At 47.0% G+C, this 18,897-nt stretch overlaps 2 protein-coding genes across 3 annotated transcripts in view; both read right to left on the bottom strand.

Moving 5' to 3' along the window:
* The window catches only part of LOC310806720 (glutamate receptor ionotropic, NMDA 1-like), a gene marked incomplete at both ends in the record, with an annotated part of 28,438 nt that extends 28,112 nt beyond the window's left edge, over positions 1–326 (bottom strand). For both annotated transcript variants that reach the window (XM_083672921.1, XM_083672922.1), the window contains one exon: positions 78–326. In XM_083672921.1, coding sequence (XP_083529047.1) covers positions 78–326 — 249 coding nt within the window. The remainder of the gene's footprint in view (positions 1–77) is intronic.
* A 7,786-nt stretch (positions 327–8,112) lies between these two features.
* On the bottom strand, positions 8,113–16,399 carry LOC310807048 (bile salt-activated lipase-like; the record flags this gene model as incomplete). The annotated part of the gene is made up of 10 exons (XM_083673326.1): positions 8,113–8,305; positions 8,591–8,788; positions 10,240–10,443; positions 11,639–11,825; positions 13,027–13,141; positions 13,462–13,569; positions 13,986–14,116; positions 14,835–15,032; positions 15,965–16,084; positions 16,243–16,399. The coding sequence occupies 10 exons, from the start codon at positions 16,397–16,399 to the stop codon at positions 8,113–8,115; spliced, it is 1,611 nt and encodes a 536-aa protein (XP_083529452.1).
* Between the last annotated feature and the right edge of the window lie 2,498 nt (positions 16,400–18,897).

Raw genomic sequence — 18,897 nt, 5'->3', positions numbered from 1 at the left:
CCCCTCCCTCCCCCTCGTCCCCCCTCTCCCACGGGGCTAATGTTGTGAAAACACTCCGGTATGAATATGAACATTACCTGGTTGGAGATCAGGTCCTCACAGACGGAGAGTGCCATCTGGATGGCGTTGGGTTTGTGAGTGACGGAGATGGCGTTCATCTTGAACTTGTCTTTCCCGTACAGCGTGTTGGCCTGGGTAACGGCGTCCTTGAACACCTGTTCGTACCGTTTCTGGCTCAACACTGCACCGATGTTCACGGTCTTCGGCTCGCAGCCGCCGCGGGCGCACGAGCAGGAGATGAAAACGGTGAGCAGAAATAAACGCATTTTGACATGGAGGACTCAGATGGACCCAGACGGACCCGGAGACCCTGCCGGTGACAGAAGAGAAGAAGTAGACGGCTCCGGTAACCGTTCCCCGGGGGACCAAGTCCCGGTGACTCTGGTGGCGATAGCAGCGGCTATACCGGTGGAATGTAATTACATTAACACGCCGTGTTGCGGAATGTGCATCGTATTTTTAGTTGTTTTCAAATGATCTCTGAAACTGTGGTATTATACTATGTTTGGAAAATAAAAACAAAAACATTCGCTCCCTTGTGGATAAAGGCTAAAATCCTGTTGATTTATTTTTCTTTCTTTGATGACGTCTTGCCGGTATTGTTTTCCCGGTGTTGAGAGGTGCTCGTCTCGTGCCCTTGTCTGGACTCCGGTCCCCGGTTCTTCTCCGCGAGAGGTTCCACTGACCTGATGCTCCGCGCGAGCGGCTGTCCTTGGTCCTGAAACCCGTGCCCGCGCAGCGATGCGCGCAACTGGCACCCCTCCCCCCCTCCCTCCACTCATTCCGCTTGATATCGCTTCAGCTTTCTGCTCCAGCGGTCTCGTAATATTTGGATTAATGAGGCTTATTTTACATTCAGGAGAGATTGTGTTCTTTGCTGTGGTTTGTGCATTTGGTAACTCATTTACAAGTGAACCAGGGGATGTCCCTTAATGGACGGAGAGGGTTGGTGTAAATAGTGACTAGTTTACAACCAACCAGACACATAGAAGCATTGGCATGTGATGTTCTTTATATAAATCCCGTCCCATCTTATAATGCAATGTAATGCTCCTATAGGCCTACAAATCACTTATTAAAGTCAATATTTCAACAACACATGAAAAATAAATCAGCTCACGATTAGGCCTATATGTGGCTACAGTTGGTTGTGTATAAGTGTGTTATGTCTGTGTGTTAAGCGTGAAATCTACATATCAGCTTCTTGCCTGTACACCCGTCCTTTCACTAAATGGCGGATAACTCGATTTGAGAATGACAAACGCACTGTCGAGACCAAAGAATCAGACCTTCTTTTAGTCTATTGTAATGGAAAAGAATATAAATATGTAACATTTTTCCTTTTGTGCGCCATAGAATAAGATGCGTGGGCTTATTTTTAATTACACATAAAAAAAGAAAGAATCAATGACAATCGGCTTCCATCACACACACACACACACACACACACACACACACACACACACACACACACACACACACACACACACACACACACGGCTCGAGGGCTCCCGATCGGTAACGGCACTACAAGGGGAGATTCAGCGAGACCCCGCTTTGGTTACCAAGGAAACAAGCATCTCTGGCTCACGAGGTGCCCCACCCCCTCTCCCCCTCCCCCCCTTTTCAATCGGGAGCTATAACTTACAATTATAGCATGGCGTTAGGTTTCTGTGAACTGCTTGAAGACAGTTCATATGCAGACAGTACAGACAGTAGTGTATCGTCTGGTAGACAGCCAGGGACACGGCTGGTTGTTTATGGCGGGCATCCAGCAGTTTAATCCATGCCATCAGCACCAAGGTCAGACAGACACGGAGAGCTGTGATTCACATTGGGTTGCATTCACATGACATCGCAACCCAGCCCTAACAATGTCATTTCTATGACAGAGCAGACAAGGCCCTTGTTCTGAGCCGTGGTTGTGTTTGTGTGAAAGGCTGAAACCCATATCATTAGGATTCGATTCCTAATCTATGGCCAGCGTCAATATGATTCTATACGTATAATGATCCTGTTATTTAGCATGGATCCTGTGATCTTACTCATTCTAATGAAACGTTATTTAGCGTGGATCCTGTGATTGACAGAGGAGGTCATTCCTCGTCACCACGTCTCTGGTCTGGTGGGATGCTGGCTGGAGGATATCTTTTCCACCCTGGGATGAATTTGCAGTAACACACACACACACACACACACACACACACACACACACACACACACACACACACACACACACACACACACACCACACACACACACACACACACATACACACACACACCCTTGGATGAATTTGCAGTAACACACACACACACACACATACACACTTTGGGATGAATTTGCAGTAACACACGCACGCACACACACACACACAAACACACACACCCCCACACACATGCACCCCCCCCCCCACACACACACACCCCACACACACACACCCCTCCACACACATACACCCCCCCCCCACACACACACACACACCCCCACACACATGCACTCCCCCTACACACACACACACACACACACACACTACAAAGACCGTGGCCTATCCTCGATCCAGGGCAAACCATTCCGCTCCTGTTTCCACCTGATTATGCATCCATACTAACGGGCCCGTTCTCTGGGACTGGTGATCCCGGGGGGGGGGGGGGGGGGGGGGGGAATCATAGATGGCCCAGGCCCAGGATCGTTAGACAGCACAATCATCTGCACCAGGGGAGGCTGGTGGAGGCAGACATCGGAGGACGAGCTCATTGTAATGCATGGAACGGAAGGAGGAATGGTGTGATACGTGTGTGTTTGATACCATTCCCTATTCCGTTCCATGCATTACAATGAGCCCAGCCACTGGTGTCTACCTCCACCAGTCTCCCCTGATCAGCATGGACCACTGGGACACAGAGGAGATCTAAGGCCAGCAGATAAGAGGAGCTGGCAGCTGAGGCCATCTCTGCCTTTCCAGCCTCCAGGCTCCTATCCAGGCCAGGAGAGGCTCCAGGCTCCAGGCTCTCTGACTGCCCATCCAGGCTAGGAGAAGCTCCAGGCTCCAGGCTCTCTCATCCAGGCCAGGAGAGGACCAACCTCCAGGTTCTCTCATCCAGCAGGGAGAGGACCAACCTCCAGGCTCTCTCATCCAGCAGGGAGAGGACCAACCTCCAGGCTCTCTCATGGCCCATACAGGCCAGGAGAGGACCTCTCTAACTGGAGCTCTGCTCCTCCGCTGTCAGCTTGGATCACGCTATTGTGATGCACAGAGGATCGGCCTAATTACTGGCTGTGCTACTCTACACCACACGACTGTGACAACCACTGTGAAACCAGACGACTGTTACTGTCCATTGCGGTCTCTCTGGTTGGAAGGGACTCCTGTTTACTGTCTGAGTTATTGATTTGTTGGTTTTGAACACAGCGAAACATTCCTTTGCAGGGGAAGTTGAGTACAGGAAGGACGAGATGGCGAGGAAGATCATGTGGTGTGTAAATTGAGCATAAACGCTCCGACTGCGTTTTGAGACAACACAGTGGATTTGCTGTGTTTGTTGTGTTTGTTCCTCTGCATGCATAATTAACGACCCCCCCTCCACCACTACCACATAGGAGAAGCTCACCCCCTGTAACCTCCAATCCCCTCATCACCCCTCACCCCCCCACCCCCACCCCATCCCAAATGTCTGTTTGATTATGCTGAAGTTCCCGTAATGAGGAAGTAGGTTCAGGCGATGCTCCTCGTTAGGCGGGCGGAGACATGGTGTGTGTGTGTGTGTGTGTGTGTGAGACAAGAGGCGATGTGTGTGTGTGTGTGTGTGTGTGTGTGTGTGTGTGTGTGTGTGTGTGTGTGTGTGTGTGTGTGTGTGTGTGTGTGTGTGTGCGTGTGTGCGCGCATGTGTGTGTGTGTGTGTGTGTATGTGTGTTTGTGCGTGTGTGTGTGAGACACGGTGCCCACCCTACACACTGATCCCTCCATTACTGCGGAGGAAGCAGGCTCATGTGAATGTTCTCTTTATCATTTATGACACACACTGATTTTTCATAAATTTCAAACTTTAAGCCGTGCAGAAATCTAAAAGTCTACAGTATGAAGGTTTTAAACTTTAAGCCGTGCAGAAATCTAAAAGTCTACAGTATGAAGGTTTTAAACTTTAAGCCGTGCAGAAATCTAAAAGTCTACAGTATGAAGGTTTTAAACTTTAAGCCCTGCAGAAATCTAAAAGCCTACGGTATGAAGGTTTTACATACAAAATTCAACATCTCACTCAGCGCACAGGCCTCACAAATAAGTCAGCCTCGGTCTGTGTAGTCAGTGCAAATGGAACTGTCGTTCATTCTGGGACTATGCCACTATTACTGTCACTATTACTGTCACTATTACTGTCACTATTACTATTACTGTCACTATTACTGTTACTATTACTGTCACTATTACTGTCACTATTACTGTCACTATTACTGTTACTATTACTGTCACTATTACTGTTACTATTACTATTACTGTCACTATTACTGTTACTATTACTGTCACTATTACTGTTACTGTCACTATTACTGTCACTATTACTGTCACTATTACTGTTACTATTACTGTCACTATTACTGTCACTATTACTGTTACTATTACTGTCACTATTACTGTCACTATTACTGTCACTATTACTGTTACTATTACTGTCACTATTACTGTTACTATTACTGTTACTGTCACTATTACTGTTACTGTCACTATTACTGTTACTATTACTGTTACTATTACTGTTACTGTCACTATTACTGTCACTATTACTGTCACTATTACTGTTACTGTCACTATTACTGTCACTATTACTGTTACTGTAACTATTACTGTTACTGTAACTATTACTGTTACTGTCACTGTAACTATTACTATTACTGTCACTATTACTGTCACTATTACTGTTACTGTCACTGTTACTGTCACTATTACTGTTACTGTCACTATTACTGTCACTATTACTGTCACTATTACTGTTACTGTCACTGTTACTGTCACTATTACTGTCACCGTTACTGTTACTGTCACTATTACTGTTACTATTATTGTCACTATTACTGTTACTGTCACTATTACTGTCTCATAGATGGCCCAGGCCCAGGATCATTAGACAGCACAATCATCTGCACCAGGGGAGGCTGGTGGAGGCAGACATCGGAGGACGAGCTCATTGTAATGCATGGAACGGAAGGAGGAATGGTGTGATACGCGTGTGTTTGATACCATTCCTTATTCCGTTCCATGCATTACAATGAGCCCAGCCTCTGATGTCTACCTCCACCAGCCTCCCCTGATCAGCATGGACCACTGGGACACAGAGGGGATCCAAGGCCAGCAGATAAGAGGACCTGGCAGCTGAGGCCACCTCTGCCCTGCCAGCCTCCAGGCTCTCTGACTGCCCATCCAGGCCAGGAGAGGCTCCAGGCTCCAGGCTCTCTGACTGCCCATCCAGGCCAGGAGAGGCTCCAGGCTCCAGGCTCTCTGACTGCCCATCCAGGCCAGGAGAAGCTCCAGGTTCTTTCATCCAGCAGGGAGAGGACCAACCTCCAGGCTCTCTCATGGCCCATACAGGCCAGGAGAGGACCTCTCTAACTGGAGCTCTACTCCTCCGCTGTCAGCTTGGATCACGCTATTGTGATGCACAGAGGATCGGCCTAGTTACTGGCTGTGCTACTCTACACCACACGACTGTGACAACTACTGTGAAACCAGACGACTGTTACACCTGTTTACTGTCTGAGTTATTGATTTGTTGGTTTTGAACACAGCGAAACATTCCTTTGCAGGGGAAGTTGAGTACAGGAAGGACGAGATGGCGAGGAAGATCATGTGGTGTGTAAATTGAGCATAAACGCTCCGACTGCGTTTTGAGACAACACAGTGGATTTGCTGTGTTTGTTGTGTTTGTTCCTCTGCATGCATAATTAACGACCCCCCCTCCACCACTACCACATAGGAGAAGCTCAACCCCCCCCCCCCACTAAGAGAGGAGAAGCCCCCCCCCCCCCCACTAAGAGAGGAGAAGCCCCCCCCCCACTATTATTGTTACTATTACTGTCACTATTACTGTTACTATTACTGTTACTGTCACTATTACTGTTACTATTACTGTCACTATTGCTGTTACTATTACTGTTACTGTCACTATTACTGTTACTATTACTGTTACTGTCACTATTACAATTACTGTCACTATTGCTGTTACTATTACTGTTACTGTTACTATTACTGTTACTATTACTGTCACTATTGCTGTTACTATTACTGTTACTGTCACTATTACTGTTACTATTACTGTTACTGTCACTATTACTGTTACTATTACTGTCACTATTACTGTGACTGTCACTATTACTGTTACTATTACTGTTACTGTCACTATTACTGTTACTATTACTGTTACTGTCACTATTACTGTCACTATTACTGTTATTATTACTGTTACTGTCACTATTACTGTCACTATTACTGTTACTGTCACTGTGACTGTCACTATTACTGTTACTATTACTGTTATTATTACTGTTATTATTACTGTTACTGTCACTGTGACTGTCACTATTACTGTTACTATTACTGTTATTATTACTGTTACTGTCACTATTACTGTCACTATTACTGTTACTGTCACTATTACTGTTACTATTTCAAGTGATATTGAAAAATAAACAGAAATGTACAAAGACAAAGTTGCTTTTCTTGTTCATGTTGAAGTTTATTCAGCAGCATGCTCCATCAGACATGCTCAGCCAATAGCGGTGTACAATAATCACAAGCTCAACCAGAGGGCTGAAACACACTCTTCTGTACTAGCAGGAGCGCTCCTGCTAGTCCTGAAGGAAAACATTTGGTAAGAAATCACAGTTGTCTACCTGAAGTATGCACTGTAGCCGTGTGTGTGTGTGTGTGTGTGTGTGTGTGTGTGTGTGTGTGTGTGTGTGTGTGTGTGTGTGTGTGTAATGTACAGTCTTATCACAGAGAGCAGGGTTTATAGCAGGAGGAGAACACCGCCATCTACTGGCCCCACAAGAGAAGCTTCACTTCACAAAGACATGGCTCCAGATTACAGAGTTGTTGTTTTGAAAATACTCTCTGGCACTTCACACTGCTCTGGAATCACAGAATATAATGAATTTACGTAAAGACATCAGACGTCATACAGAATAATAAATGAAACAGTAATAAGGACAAATTCGAGTGATTAGATTTCAAGTCTACAGAACTAGGGCAAACTAACTGGCACAGCAAATTAACACAGCATTATTTTCCACTCCAATTTGTTCAATTGCTCAACTGCCAGGCACGTGCCCAGCATGAGTGCAGCACCAGGGACAGCTAGCTACTGAGCTAATGTAGCCATCTGCGGTCCTCAGGCTATTTACACAGATGACACATTCACTTCAGCTTCTAATTTGTTATGAAACAACATTTCAATTATCTAATTGACCACACTCGTCATAAAAAACATACAAATGCAATGATAAAATCAACGATCAACATTAATTAATTTCATTGAAACATTGCATATCATTTAGGTGGCCACTGGTTCCACTGTCCTCCACCCTGTCTCTGGTGTTTTGACTTTTCTTTCAATGTTGGGTTTATTGAAGTTGTGTTTATTTAGGAGGTGGAGGTGGAGGTGGAGGTGGAGGTGGAGGTGGAGGTGGAGGTGGAGGTGGAGTTGAAGGTGAAGGTGGAGGTGGAGGAGAGATGGAGGAGAGATGAAGGAGAGGTGGAGGTGGAGGAGAGATGGAGGACAGATGGAGGTGGAGGAGAGATGGAGGAGAGATGGAGGTGGTGGAGAGATGGAGGAGAGATGGTGGAGGTGGAGGAGAGATGGAGGTGGAGGTGGAGGAGAGATGGAGGTGGAGGTGGTGAGATGGAGGAGAGATGGAGGTGGAGGTGGAGGTGGTGAGATGGAGGTGGAGGTGGTGAGATGGAGGAGAAGGTGGAGGTGGAGGTGGTGAGATGGAGGAGAGATGGAGGTAGAGGTGGAGGTGGAGGTGTTGGTGGACGTGGACGTGGACGGCAGATGATGGTGTTTACTCCTGAAGCAGAGGAGAGGCGGAGGGCAGGCCGGCGTAGACGGTGGTCCAGTACCTGACGTAGTTGGCCCGGAGATTCTGCCTGATGGAGGACTTATTAATTTTGTTGTTGATGACCAGGTAGGGGTGTCCAGCCCCCGTGAACACTGGCCAGGGGGTCGGAACCTTGCTGTCTCCCTTATTGGGGTCACTGTGGAGGGGGGGAGAGTAAATGTGAGGAATGGTGTAGAGCTTCCAGAAAAAAGTAGATGAATGGATAGATAGAGAGAGAAAGAGAGAGAAAATGAGAGAGAGACTGACAGACAGACAGACAGACAGACAGCAGGCACAGAGATAGACAGACAGACAGACAGACAAAGAGAGAACAGACAGACAGACAGACAGACAGACAGACAGATAGAGAGAGAAAGAAAGAGACAGACAGACAGACAGACAGACAGACAGACAGACAGAGAGGCAGAAAGATTGTGTTTACCCAGTCTTGGCGAAGTTAGTCCAGTAGGCGATCATGTACCCTGAGAGGGTTCGGTGGCGGGAGAAGTAGATCAGGGGCGTGGCAAACGGTTTACCAAACACGTATTGCACATCATCCGCATGCCCCGCCTCCATCCAGCTGGGGAACCCTGGCATACGCGTGCCCATGTTGAACAGGTAGGAGTAGGTACGACCTCCACTGGAGTAGAGATAGACAGAGACAGAGAGAGAGAGAGAGACAGAGAGAGAGAGAGAGAGAGAGAGAGACAGAGAGAGACAGAGACAGAGAGAGAGACAGAGAGAGAGAGATACAGAGACAGAGAGAGAGACAGACAGAGAGAGACATAGAGAGAGAAAGAGACAGAGAGAGACAGAGGGAGAGACAGAAACAGAGACAGAGGGAGAGAGAGACAGAAACAGAGAGAGAGACAGAGAGAGAGACAGAGAGAGAGACAGACAGAGAGAGACATAGAGAGAGAAAGAGACAGAGAGACAGAGAGAGAGACAGAAACAGAGACAGAGACAGAGAGAGACAGAAACAGAGACAGAGACAGAGAGAGAGAAGGAGACAGAGACAGAGACACAGAGACAGAGACAGAGACAGAGACAGAGACAGAGACAGACAGAGACACAGACACAGACACAGACACAGAGACAGAGACAGAGACAGAGACAGAGACAGAGACAGAGAGAGAAACAGAGACAGAGAGAGAGAGAGAGAGAGAGAGACAGAGACAGAGAGAGACAGAGGACATGAGGGGGAGTTTGAATGGAGTAGGGTGAACACGCATTTAGATGCCTGTGTGCGTTTCTCATTAATGGCTGACGGCAGTTTAGGCTGATTCTAAATCAAATGTGTGTGCTTCACCCCTGTGGGTGATTGAATGATTAAATACTCTGAGTAATGACAGGAGAAAGGTCTGCAGGCTTTAAGAGAGGTTGGATTGAAACAGTAAGGTTGGGGCGCTTAGTGGCGTAGCTAATGCGCATACCACATAATCGCAAGGTTCCTGGTTTGATTCAGACCCTCGACATGTCATCCCTCCTCTCTCTCACCCATCCTTCCTGTCAATCTCTACTGCCTCTATCCAAATAAAGCAGAAATGCCCTAAAAATATATAAGAAAAAAAAAGAAACAGAGCACACAGAATAGAAGGGCACATCCGTGAGTATGGCTACATGGTAATTAGCTATTAGCAAACTTGCAAGCCATGCAGGGACTCCTGGTCCAAACTTGCACGCCATGCAGGGAATCCTCATCCAAACTTGCATGCCATACAGTCCTCATCTAAACGTTCCCGTTCCAACAATTGGAACAGGAACGTTAAACAGAGTTATGTTTAGCTGCATGCGAACAGACTAATTCCATGTCATGCACCGGGCTTTGGGAGCCATCTGGAGCCTTAGGCACATGACATGCAGGCTGGGGCAGACCTGGGCAGAGAGAAGACGTGGGTCCAAATATCAACTTTGGATGCGCTCAATGTTGCTTGCTTGTCATTATGGAACCAATTAGATTTTTCCCAAATGAGCAAAACCATGTCCATCCATCTCGCAGGGCAAGCTGAACCAAGCACGCTTTAAATACAGAATATGAAATAAACTATTTCCATTCAGGCCTGTAACAGAGTGAACTATGTGTGTGTTTACCTTGAGTGTTTGGCGTGGAGATGTAAGGCGGTCTGAGTGGGCACCAGGAACAGGAAGTCAGTCTCGATGTCGGCCACGGTCTTCTTGACCACTTCCTGTTGCGGTTTAGGCCCCCAGGGCTGTGAGTAGGTGTTATAGACTGACTCCACCGCTGCCTGTCCCTTTTCCACAGTCAGTCCAGCCAGCAGCTCCTTGATCTCCTCCCTGCGGTAGAGAAGAACAGGTCAGAAGTCAGAGGTCATGGACTTGACCTCCTCCCTACGTTAGAGAAGAACAGGTCAGAGGTCAGAGCCTTGACCTCCTCCCTGGGGTAGAGAAGAACAGGTCAGAAGTCAGAGGTCAGGAACTTGACCTCCTCCCTACGTTAGAGAAGAACAGGTCAGAGCTCAGAGCCTTGACCTCCTCCCTGGGGTAGAGAAGAACATGTCAGAGGTTAGATGTCAGGGGCTTGACCTCCTCCCTTCAGTCAAGAAGAACAGGTCAGAGGTCAGATGTCAGGGGCTTGACCTCCTCCCTTCAGTTGAGAAGAACAGGTCAGAGGACAGAGGTTAGGGGCTTGACCTCCTCCCTACGGTAAAGAAGAACAGGTCAGAGGTCAGAGGTCAGGGGCTTGACCTCCTCCCTATTGTAGAGAAGAACAGGTCAGAGCCTTGACCTCCTCCCTGCAGTAGAGAAGAACAGGTCAGAGGTCAGGGGCTTGACCTCCTTCCTACAGTAGAGAAGAACAGGTCAGAGGTCAGAGGTCAGGGGCTTGGTCTCCTCTCACGGTAGAGAAGAACACGGCTGAGAATAGCATATAAACCACTAGTTAGTACCAATTCTTTTATCATAAACCTGTAACCCTGGTGATCAATAAACCTGTAACCCTGGTGATCAATAAACCTGTAACCTTGGTGAACAATAAACCTGCAACCCTGGTGATCAATAAACCTGTAACCCAGGTGATCAATAAGCCTGTAACCCTGGTGATCAATAAACCTGTAAACCTGGTAATCAATAAACCGGTAACCCTGGTGATCAATAAACCTGTAACCCTGGTGATCAGGTTTGATTGAATGTGGCTCGTTGTGTTTTATCATGTTCTCTACAGGGCCCTGATCACGGGAAAAGGTCATTGTTGATTAAATATATGAATAGTATTGTCATGAAAATGATATCAATGAAAATGACCATGATATCAACACAGAGCAAGATGAAAAGAGCAAGTCAACGTTCAGACCTAAGAAGAAACACCATCAACATGTACACTAGCCTTGGTCTCATTGCTTAACTCCTTCAGCGCCGAGGGTGATTCAAGGTATTATTGCTAGGTAACTACCACATAAAACACATGGCACTCTAGGTGGTGAGTGTTCTGGAATTCTTTGGCAGTTAAGGGAGTTAATCAGCACAGACTCACGTGGTGGTGGGCGTTTTGGCCTTGTTGATGGAGGGGACGTCCACGCCGGCGAACATGTGACCGTCCATGCTGTTGACGCCGGCCAGGTAGTCAATCCCTGCTGCGTTGTGGAACAGCTTGCTGGGGTGGTCAGGGATGAAGTCTCCATCCACCACTGGAGAATGTGTCAGAAGATTCATCACTGGGCCTGCGGGAAGAGGGGGGAGGGGTCATATGGACATCATGCTAATAATGATATCATGCTAATAATGAAATCATAATGACATGAAACATTTACATTTACATTTGTTGTAATTTAGCAGACACTCTTATCCAGAAGTACATTTGTCTAAAGTATACATATATAACTATACATCATAGATACATCATAGTTACATAAAGTAAGATACAACTATACATCATAGATACAATCATCACAATCAATGAAACCTCTGAGCTAAAAAAACACCGGCGGTAGACTAGAGACCCGTCTCTTTAGGTACACCTGGGCACCTCTATCCATCCCCCTCTCCTCTCCTCTCCTCCCCTCCCCTCCCCTCTCCTCTCCTCTCCTCTCCTCTCCTCTCCTCTCCTCTCCTCTCCTCTCCTCTCCTCTCCTCTCCTCTCCTCTCCTCCTCCTCCTCCTCAGACCTCTCCACCCCTTAACACCCTACACCCTCTATCCATCCCCCTCTCCTCTCCTCTCCTCCACCCCTTACATTACTATTATAAAAAAATCCTTCCTTTCTCTAGCACTGTGACTGCCGATGGCGAAGGTTTTACTGACGATGACTGATGTATGGTTGATTCACTTACTTAGACAAATGTAATGACTTATTGTAAGTTGCTTTGGATAAAAGCATCTAAATGACTAAAACGAAATGAAATGAAATGAAAATGAGGAGGGAAGAAGAGATATTGAGGTCCCAAATGCCCCTGCAGTGTGGTTTGCAGTTATCTGCAACTGACTGAATTAGGCTCTGAATGTGTGCTAGAGATGTTAGATGACATGATCAGAACCCACATTTCCCCAGTAAACACCAACATGGATTCTATATAATCCAACTAAACATGGTTTTATATAATCCAATTTTATATAATCCAGTTATAATCCAATACACACACACACACACACACTGATCTACCACAGCCCTTCATCTCTGGTCTCCACTGACACACACACACACACACACACACACACACACACACACACACACACCCACACCCACACCCAAACCCACTCCCACACCCACACCCACACCCACACCCACACACACACACACACACACACACACACACACAGATCTACCACAGTCCTTCATCTCTGGTCTCCACTGACACACACACACACACACACACACACACACACACTGATCTACCACAGCTCTTCATCTCTGGTCTCCACTGACCTTTGCCCATCTCGCTGAACACTATCTTGCCCGCCACGGTCAAAGCCACAGGGTCGGTGAACTTCAGACACATTGCCATGTTCTCATCCGTACCACAGCCCACCTGCTCTGCTATCTGTGGCCACGAAACACAACATTATGTTCACTTAAATGCATGTCTGCATAACAGGGGAGGCCGGTGGAGGTAGAAATCGGAGGATGGGCTCATTGTAATGCATGAAATGGAATGAGGAAACACTTTGATCAAACACTTTGATAAAGATAGTGATGGAAGAGTGTAGTGTAACAGTGAGAGTTAGCATAGCAGTTAGTGTACAGTAGCAGTCAGTGTACAGTAGCAGTTAGCATAGCAATTAGCGTACAGTAGCAGTTAGTGTACAGTAGCAGTTTGCATAGTAGTTAGCATAGCAGTTAGCATAGTAGCCGTAGCTGGACCTTCTTAGTCATAGTCATGGGGTCGGTCTGTATGGCCCAGGGGCTGAGGGCCACCCCACACTGGGAGATGGCACGACGGAATAGGCCCTTGTTGTAGGGAGACAGCATCTGGAGACACACACACACACACACACACACACACACACACACACACACACACACACACACACACACACACACACACACACACACACACACACACACACACACACACACACACACACACACACACACACACACACACACAGGTTCATTGTAATGCATGGAAGAGATGAGGAATAGTATCAAACACTGCTGTAATGCCAGGAACCTTCACCCATTCTTGTGTGGTGTGTAGATCTCAGTACTTTGAGGGGTGGGGTTCCATTCCATTTCACATCAGTGAATTCAGGAAGTTAACTGGAATTCCAATTCCAATTCCAATTCCAAATTTATAGGAGAATTTAGAACCGGAATTAGAATGTCAGTTAACTCCATGGATTGACTGAATAGAAATGGAATTGACCCAGACCCTGATACTGTACCTGGTAGTTGACACTGGCGGCTCCTGCTGATTGGCCGAAGATAGTGATATTGCCGTTGTCCCCACCGAAGGCTTTGATGTTCCTGTGAACCCAGGCGATGGCAGCATGCTGGTCCCAGAGCCCGTAGTTACCTGACATGGCGGGAAACACACAGCTGTGACCGCTGGAGGACCTCACACTGTGAGTCTCAACTACTGACTTAAAGTCCCATTCCGTAATTTATGTTTCCAGCTAACAGTCTAGCCCTCAGTAGAGGCTGGTTAAGGTAGAAATCGGAGGACGAGCGCATTGTAATGCATGAAATGGATTGAGGAATGATATCAAACATGTGTGCTTACAACAATCCTGTCCTCCGATTTCTACCTCACCTAGCCTCCCCTGCTAACCCCACCTCTGTGTGGCTTGTGGGATGAGACTGTGAAAATGCAACTAACCCCAAAACCACAGCAGACGCTACGGATGCTAAGGAATGACATTCTGTCATCGAAATGACCAAATGACCATGAAAATCCTACAGATTCCGCCTTTGACACCTTCCAACAGCCGAGACTTCTCATTGGCTAATGACTGAGGTCAAACCAAATGTTATTTGTCACGTACATCACATACAGCTGTAATTGATATAGTGAAATGCTTTGGAATCTTGCTCCTCGATCAACAACAGTCAACAACAATCAGTGACTCAACAATACAATATAATCTAGTAATAATAAAACAGTGACAGTAGTAGTGCATAAGGGTGTAGTGTAAGTAGCAGCAGTAATGACTGTAACAATAACAGTAGCAGTACAATGTCAAGTGTGTGTAGCAGCAATAGTTGACAATACATCTGGTATATTTCCGGCTCACCTGGTATACTGGCGTCCCCGGTACTGAGGAACCCCAGAGTCCCCACACGGTAGTTGACTGTCACCACAATGACACCACCCCGGTCCGCCACCTCCTTCCCGTCGTACAGCGAGTCCCCCAGGAAGGCCACGTCATTGGACGCTCCGAGCAGGAAGGCCCCGCCGAAGATGTACACCATGACAGGCAGGCCGGTGGACACTAGGCAGGGCGGGGCAGGGCGTAGAGGTGAACAGACTAGAGAGGACACTGGGCAGGGCAGGGCGGGGCGGGGCGGGGCAGGGCAGGGCGTAGAGGTGAACAGACTAGAGAGGACACTGGGCAGGGCAGGGCAGGGCGGGGCAGGGCAGGGCGTAGAGGTGAACAGACTAGAGAGGACACTGGGCAGGGCAGGGCGGGGCAGAACAGGGCAGGACAGGGCGTAGAGGTGAACAGACTAGAGAGGACACTGGGCAGGGCAGGGCGGGGCGGGGCGGGGCAGGGCAGGGCGTAGAGGTGAACAGACTAGAGAGGACACTGGGCAGGGCAGGGCGGGGCGGGGCAGGGCAGGGCGTAGAGGTGAACAGACTAGAGACGACACTGGGCAGGGCAGGGCGGGGCAGAACAGGGCAGGACAGGGCAGGGCAGAGCGGGGCGTAGAAGTTAACAGACTAGAGAGGACACTGGGCAGGACAGGACAGGGCAGGGCAGGGCAGGGCGTAGAGGTGAACAGACTAGAGAGGACATTGGGTGGGGCAGGGCGGGGCAGGGCAAGGCGGGGCGGGGCAGGGTGGGGCGGGGCAGGGCAGGGCAGAGCAGGGCAGGGCATAGAGGTGAACAGACTAGAGAGGACACTGAGGGCCATACATATAGAACTTGAAGGTAATAATTGTAATAATATATTTCTTAGCAGAGAATTCTATTCTGTTCTATTCTATTCTATTCTATTCTATTCTAGTCTTTTCAGGGCAAGATTATGATATTCATGACAATGAGTGTGAACTGTTCCACATCGCCCTTCATTGCTACACTGAACTAACGAGAGGTGCACCAGGGGAGGCTGGAGGAGGTAGAAACCCGGATTCCATTACATGCATTACAATGAGCCCGTCCTCCGATTTCTACCTCCGCCAACCTCCCCTGAGGTGTACTACCTTTTAGTCCCTGGGGGACAAAGATGTTGAGGTACAGGCAGTCCTCGCTGCCGTGAGTCCCAGACTGCATCAGAGTCATCTGGAGACACCTGTCCTTGTAATTCGTGGCTTTCAGCACACCTGTCACAGGAACAACAAGAGGGGTCAAAGGTCAGGTTGATGCTCAGACAGACAGACAGACAGACAGACTGACTGACTGATTGACTGATTGACTGATTGACTGATTGACTGATTGACTGATAGATAGATAGATAGATAGGTCATTGGTGAATATTTACCATCCCATCCAGGATGAGGTTTAGGTTTCTCGAACCTTCCAGGTAAATCAGCGAAGGGAACCCCCTTGAAGACATCTACGGAGCGGAACAGACCCATCCTGTGGTTCCTCCCCTTCACCATCCCTCCCTCTGTATAGACCACGCCCAGCTGCAACATCACAGGCACACACACACACACACACACACACACACAGTAACCTCCTTGTTGCCACATGATATAAATCATGTCAGGTCAGTTCCAGCATATGTTGTAGATTGGTGATGTTTGGTGATACACACATGCACTTTCTATCAACAAATACATTGTAGAAGGATACAACTACTGTAGTCTCTACATTTCCCCTGAATATATTGATGAACATCCTTACAACAACATTAGAACACACACTAATAATATTCCAAAACACACTAATAGTATTAGAACACACACTAATAATAATCGAACACACACTTATCAATGAGAACTATGATGAACAGCCCTTTGAACAGATGTATTAAACAGCATACATACTTCAGCAGCTGTAGCCGTGCCAACCCATAGGGCAATCGCCAGGAGCCGCGTGATGACACACATCTTCTAACACAGAGAGGTGGGAGTCTCATTCGCAGCCAGCAGAATGTTTCTGTTCCCTGAGGGTACAGTACTTATATACCTGTGTCCCAGTGGAGGCTGGTGGAGGTGGAAATCGGAGGACGGGCTCATTGTAACGAAATGAGGAATGGTATCAAACACGTGTGTTCCTCATTTCGTTCCATACATTACAATGAGCCCGTCCTCCGATCGCTACCTCCACCAGCCTCCCACGGTACCGTGTCCCAGCCTGGACTCCCTATCAACACACTCTGACTGATAACGTCACGTGTGTGTGTGTGTGTGTGTGTGTGTGTGTGTGTGTGTGTGTGTGTGTATGTGTGTGTGTATGTATGTGTATAGAATATGAAAATAAACACTGAAGAATTGATGACTTGTCAAACATAAGATATACATTTATTCCCAATGTTGATTTCTAACAGTTATGGACATGATCGAACGAACGCAACACAAGTGATCACATGACCAACTAACACAAGTTAACATTACGTTATATCTGACTCCAAAAGATATTTCATGGTTAATAATGATTGATAATGCTTTGCTCATCCCTGTGACAGACAAGGGATGAGCAAAACAAAACAAAAACTATATGCTATGACCATGCTTATAAGTTACAAGAAATCGTGAGGAGTTTACACATGGTCTGATACCTGTGATGACTCGAGTCTACGTGTTGCTAACTATGCATGTGAACATTAGACATTAATGGTAAACTCTGTGATAACCTGGTCACGATTATGTCGTGCTGTTTTAACAGAAAATGAGAATAGAATACCAACAAAATAACCAATTTATCAGTTTCAAAGCAACATATGACTGTAAGTTTTAACCATACATTAACTTGGGACAAGGACAACGGGCCTAACCCAAAACTCAAAGAATATCTCGCTGTCCCTCTCCTTAAATATCATTCCCAACACAGGACGAGCTGTAAGATACATTATAATCGCAAAGGAATTGACAAATGGTGAGGGTGCGACTTCTTGACAAATGGTGAGGGTTTCCGCCTGGCTCATTCAACTAAATAGTAAATAGTTATACACATTGAATTCAAGGTGGCGCCACCGTCAACGTGTGTGTGTGTCACGTTTTGGGACAGGCAGTTTCTATTGGGTGGTCTTAGACCTGAAAGTAGCCTATCCAATGTGGAGCAGCAGCACATTGACAGACATGTACATCTGAATATATAAAATGGATTTAAAGACTGCTAAGATCTGACTTCATCTACATTTACACTTACATTTTAGACATTTAGCAGAACCCTTTATCCAAAGCGGCAAGAGCAAGTGCATTTGTCAAAAGTAAGTGAATCATCTATACATCAGTCATCATAAGAAAAACAAATCTATGCTCGGACCAGGGGCCATTGGCAGTCACAATGTAGTGAATCTCTCTCTCTCTCTCTCTCTCTCTCTCTCACACACACGCACACACACGCACACGCACACACACACAGTCAGGCTGAGAGAAGTGACATCTGGACCATGAAGGTTAGACTGCTCTGTGTGCTGTCAGCAGTTTTCTGACAGACATAGTGTACCTTCTCTGTGTTGTCAGCCTCAGGCTGTTTGTCCTTGGTCATGGAAAAGTTTGTCTGCCAGCTGTTGGATTCCCAGGACAGCAGACCGGTGTCCCGTACCTGAGTCGCACCTGGTGACAGTGTCCTTATAACCCCCATGTGACCAGGACATGGCCATACACGTAGCTAGGTGTCAGGACATAAACGTCCCTAGAGTCTGTATTAGAGCTGCACCTTTAGTTACACTAATCAACAATATAAACACATGAAGGAAGCCTATGCTGTTGGAGTTGGTTTGGGATAATTGCTTCACTGTGCATGTCCTGACACCATTGAGATAAAAAAAAACAAAAAAAACTAGTTGTTTCAGTCAGTCATCTCACCTCTACACATCTACACACCTCTCTGTACAGGGAACGTATTGCAAAGTCTGTTTTCTTATGTGCAAAGCACTGTCATGAAACACCATTTAGTACCATATAATACCATTTTAGTAGCATGCGAATTAACATTAGACTACTGGTACCCGAACTACAGGGAA

This window comes from Argentina silus (assembly GCF_951799395.1).
Source record: "Argentina silus genome assembly, chromosome: 7".
NCBI lineage: Eukaryota > Metazoa > Chordata > Actinopteri > Argentiniformes > Argentinidae > Argentina > Argentina silus.
Note: the sequence above shows the minus strand (reverse complement) of the source record. Positions and strands in the feature narration are given on the sequence as shown.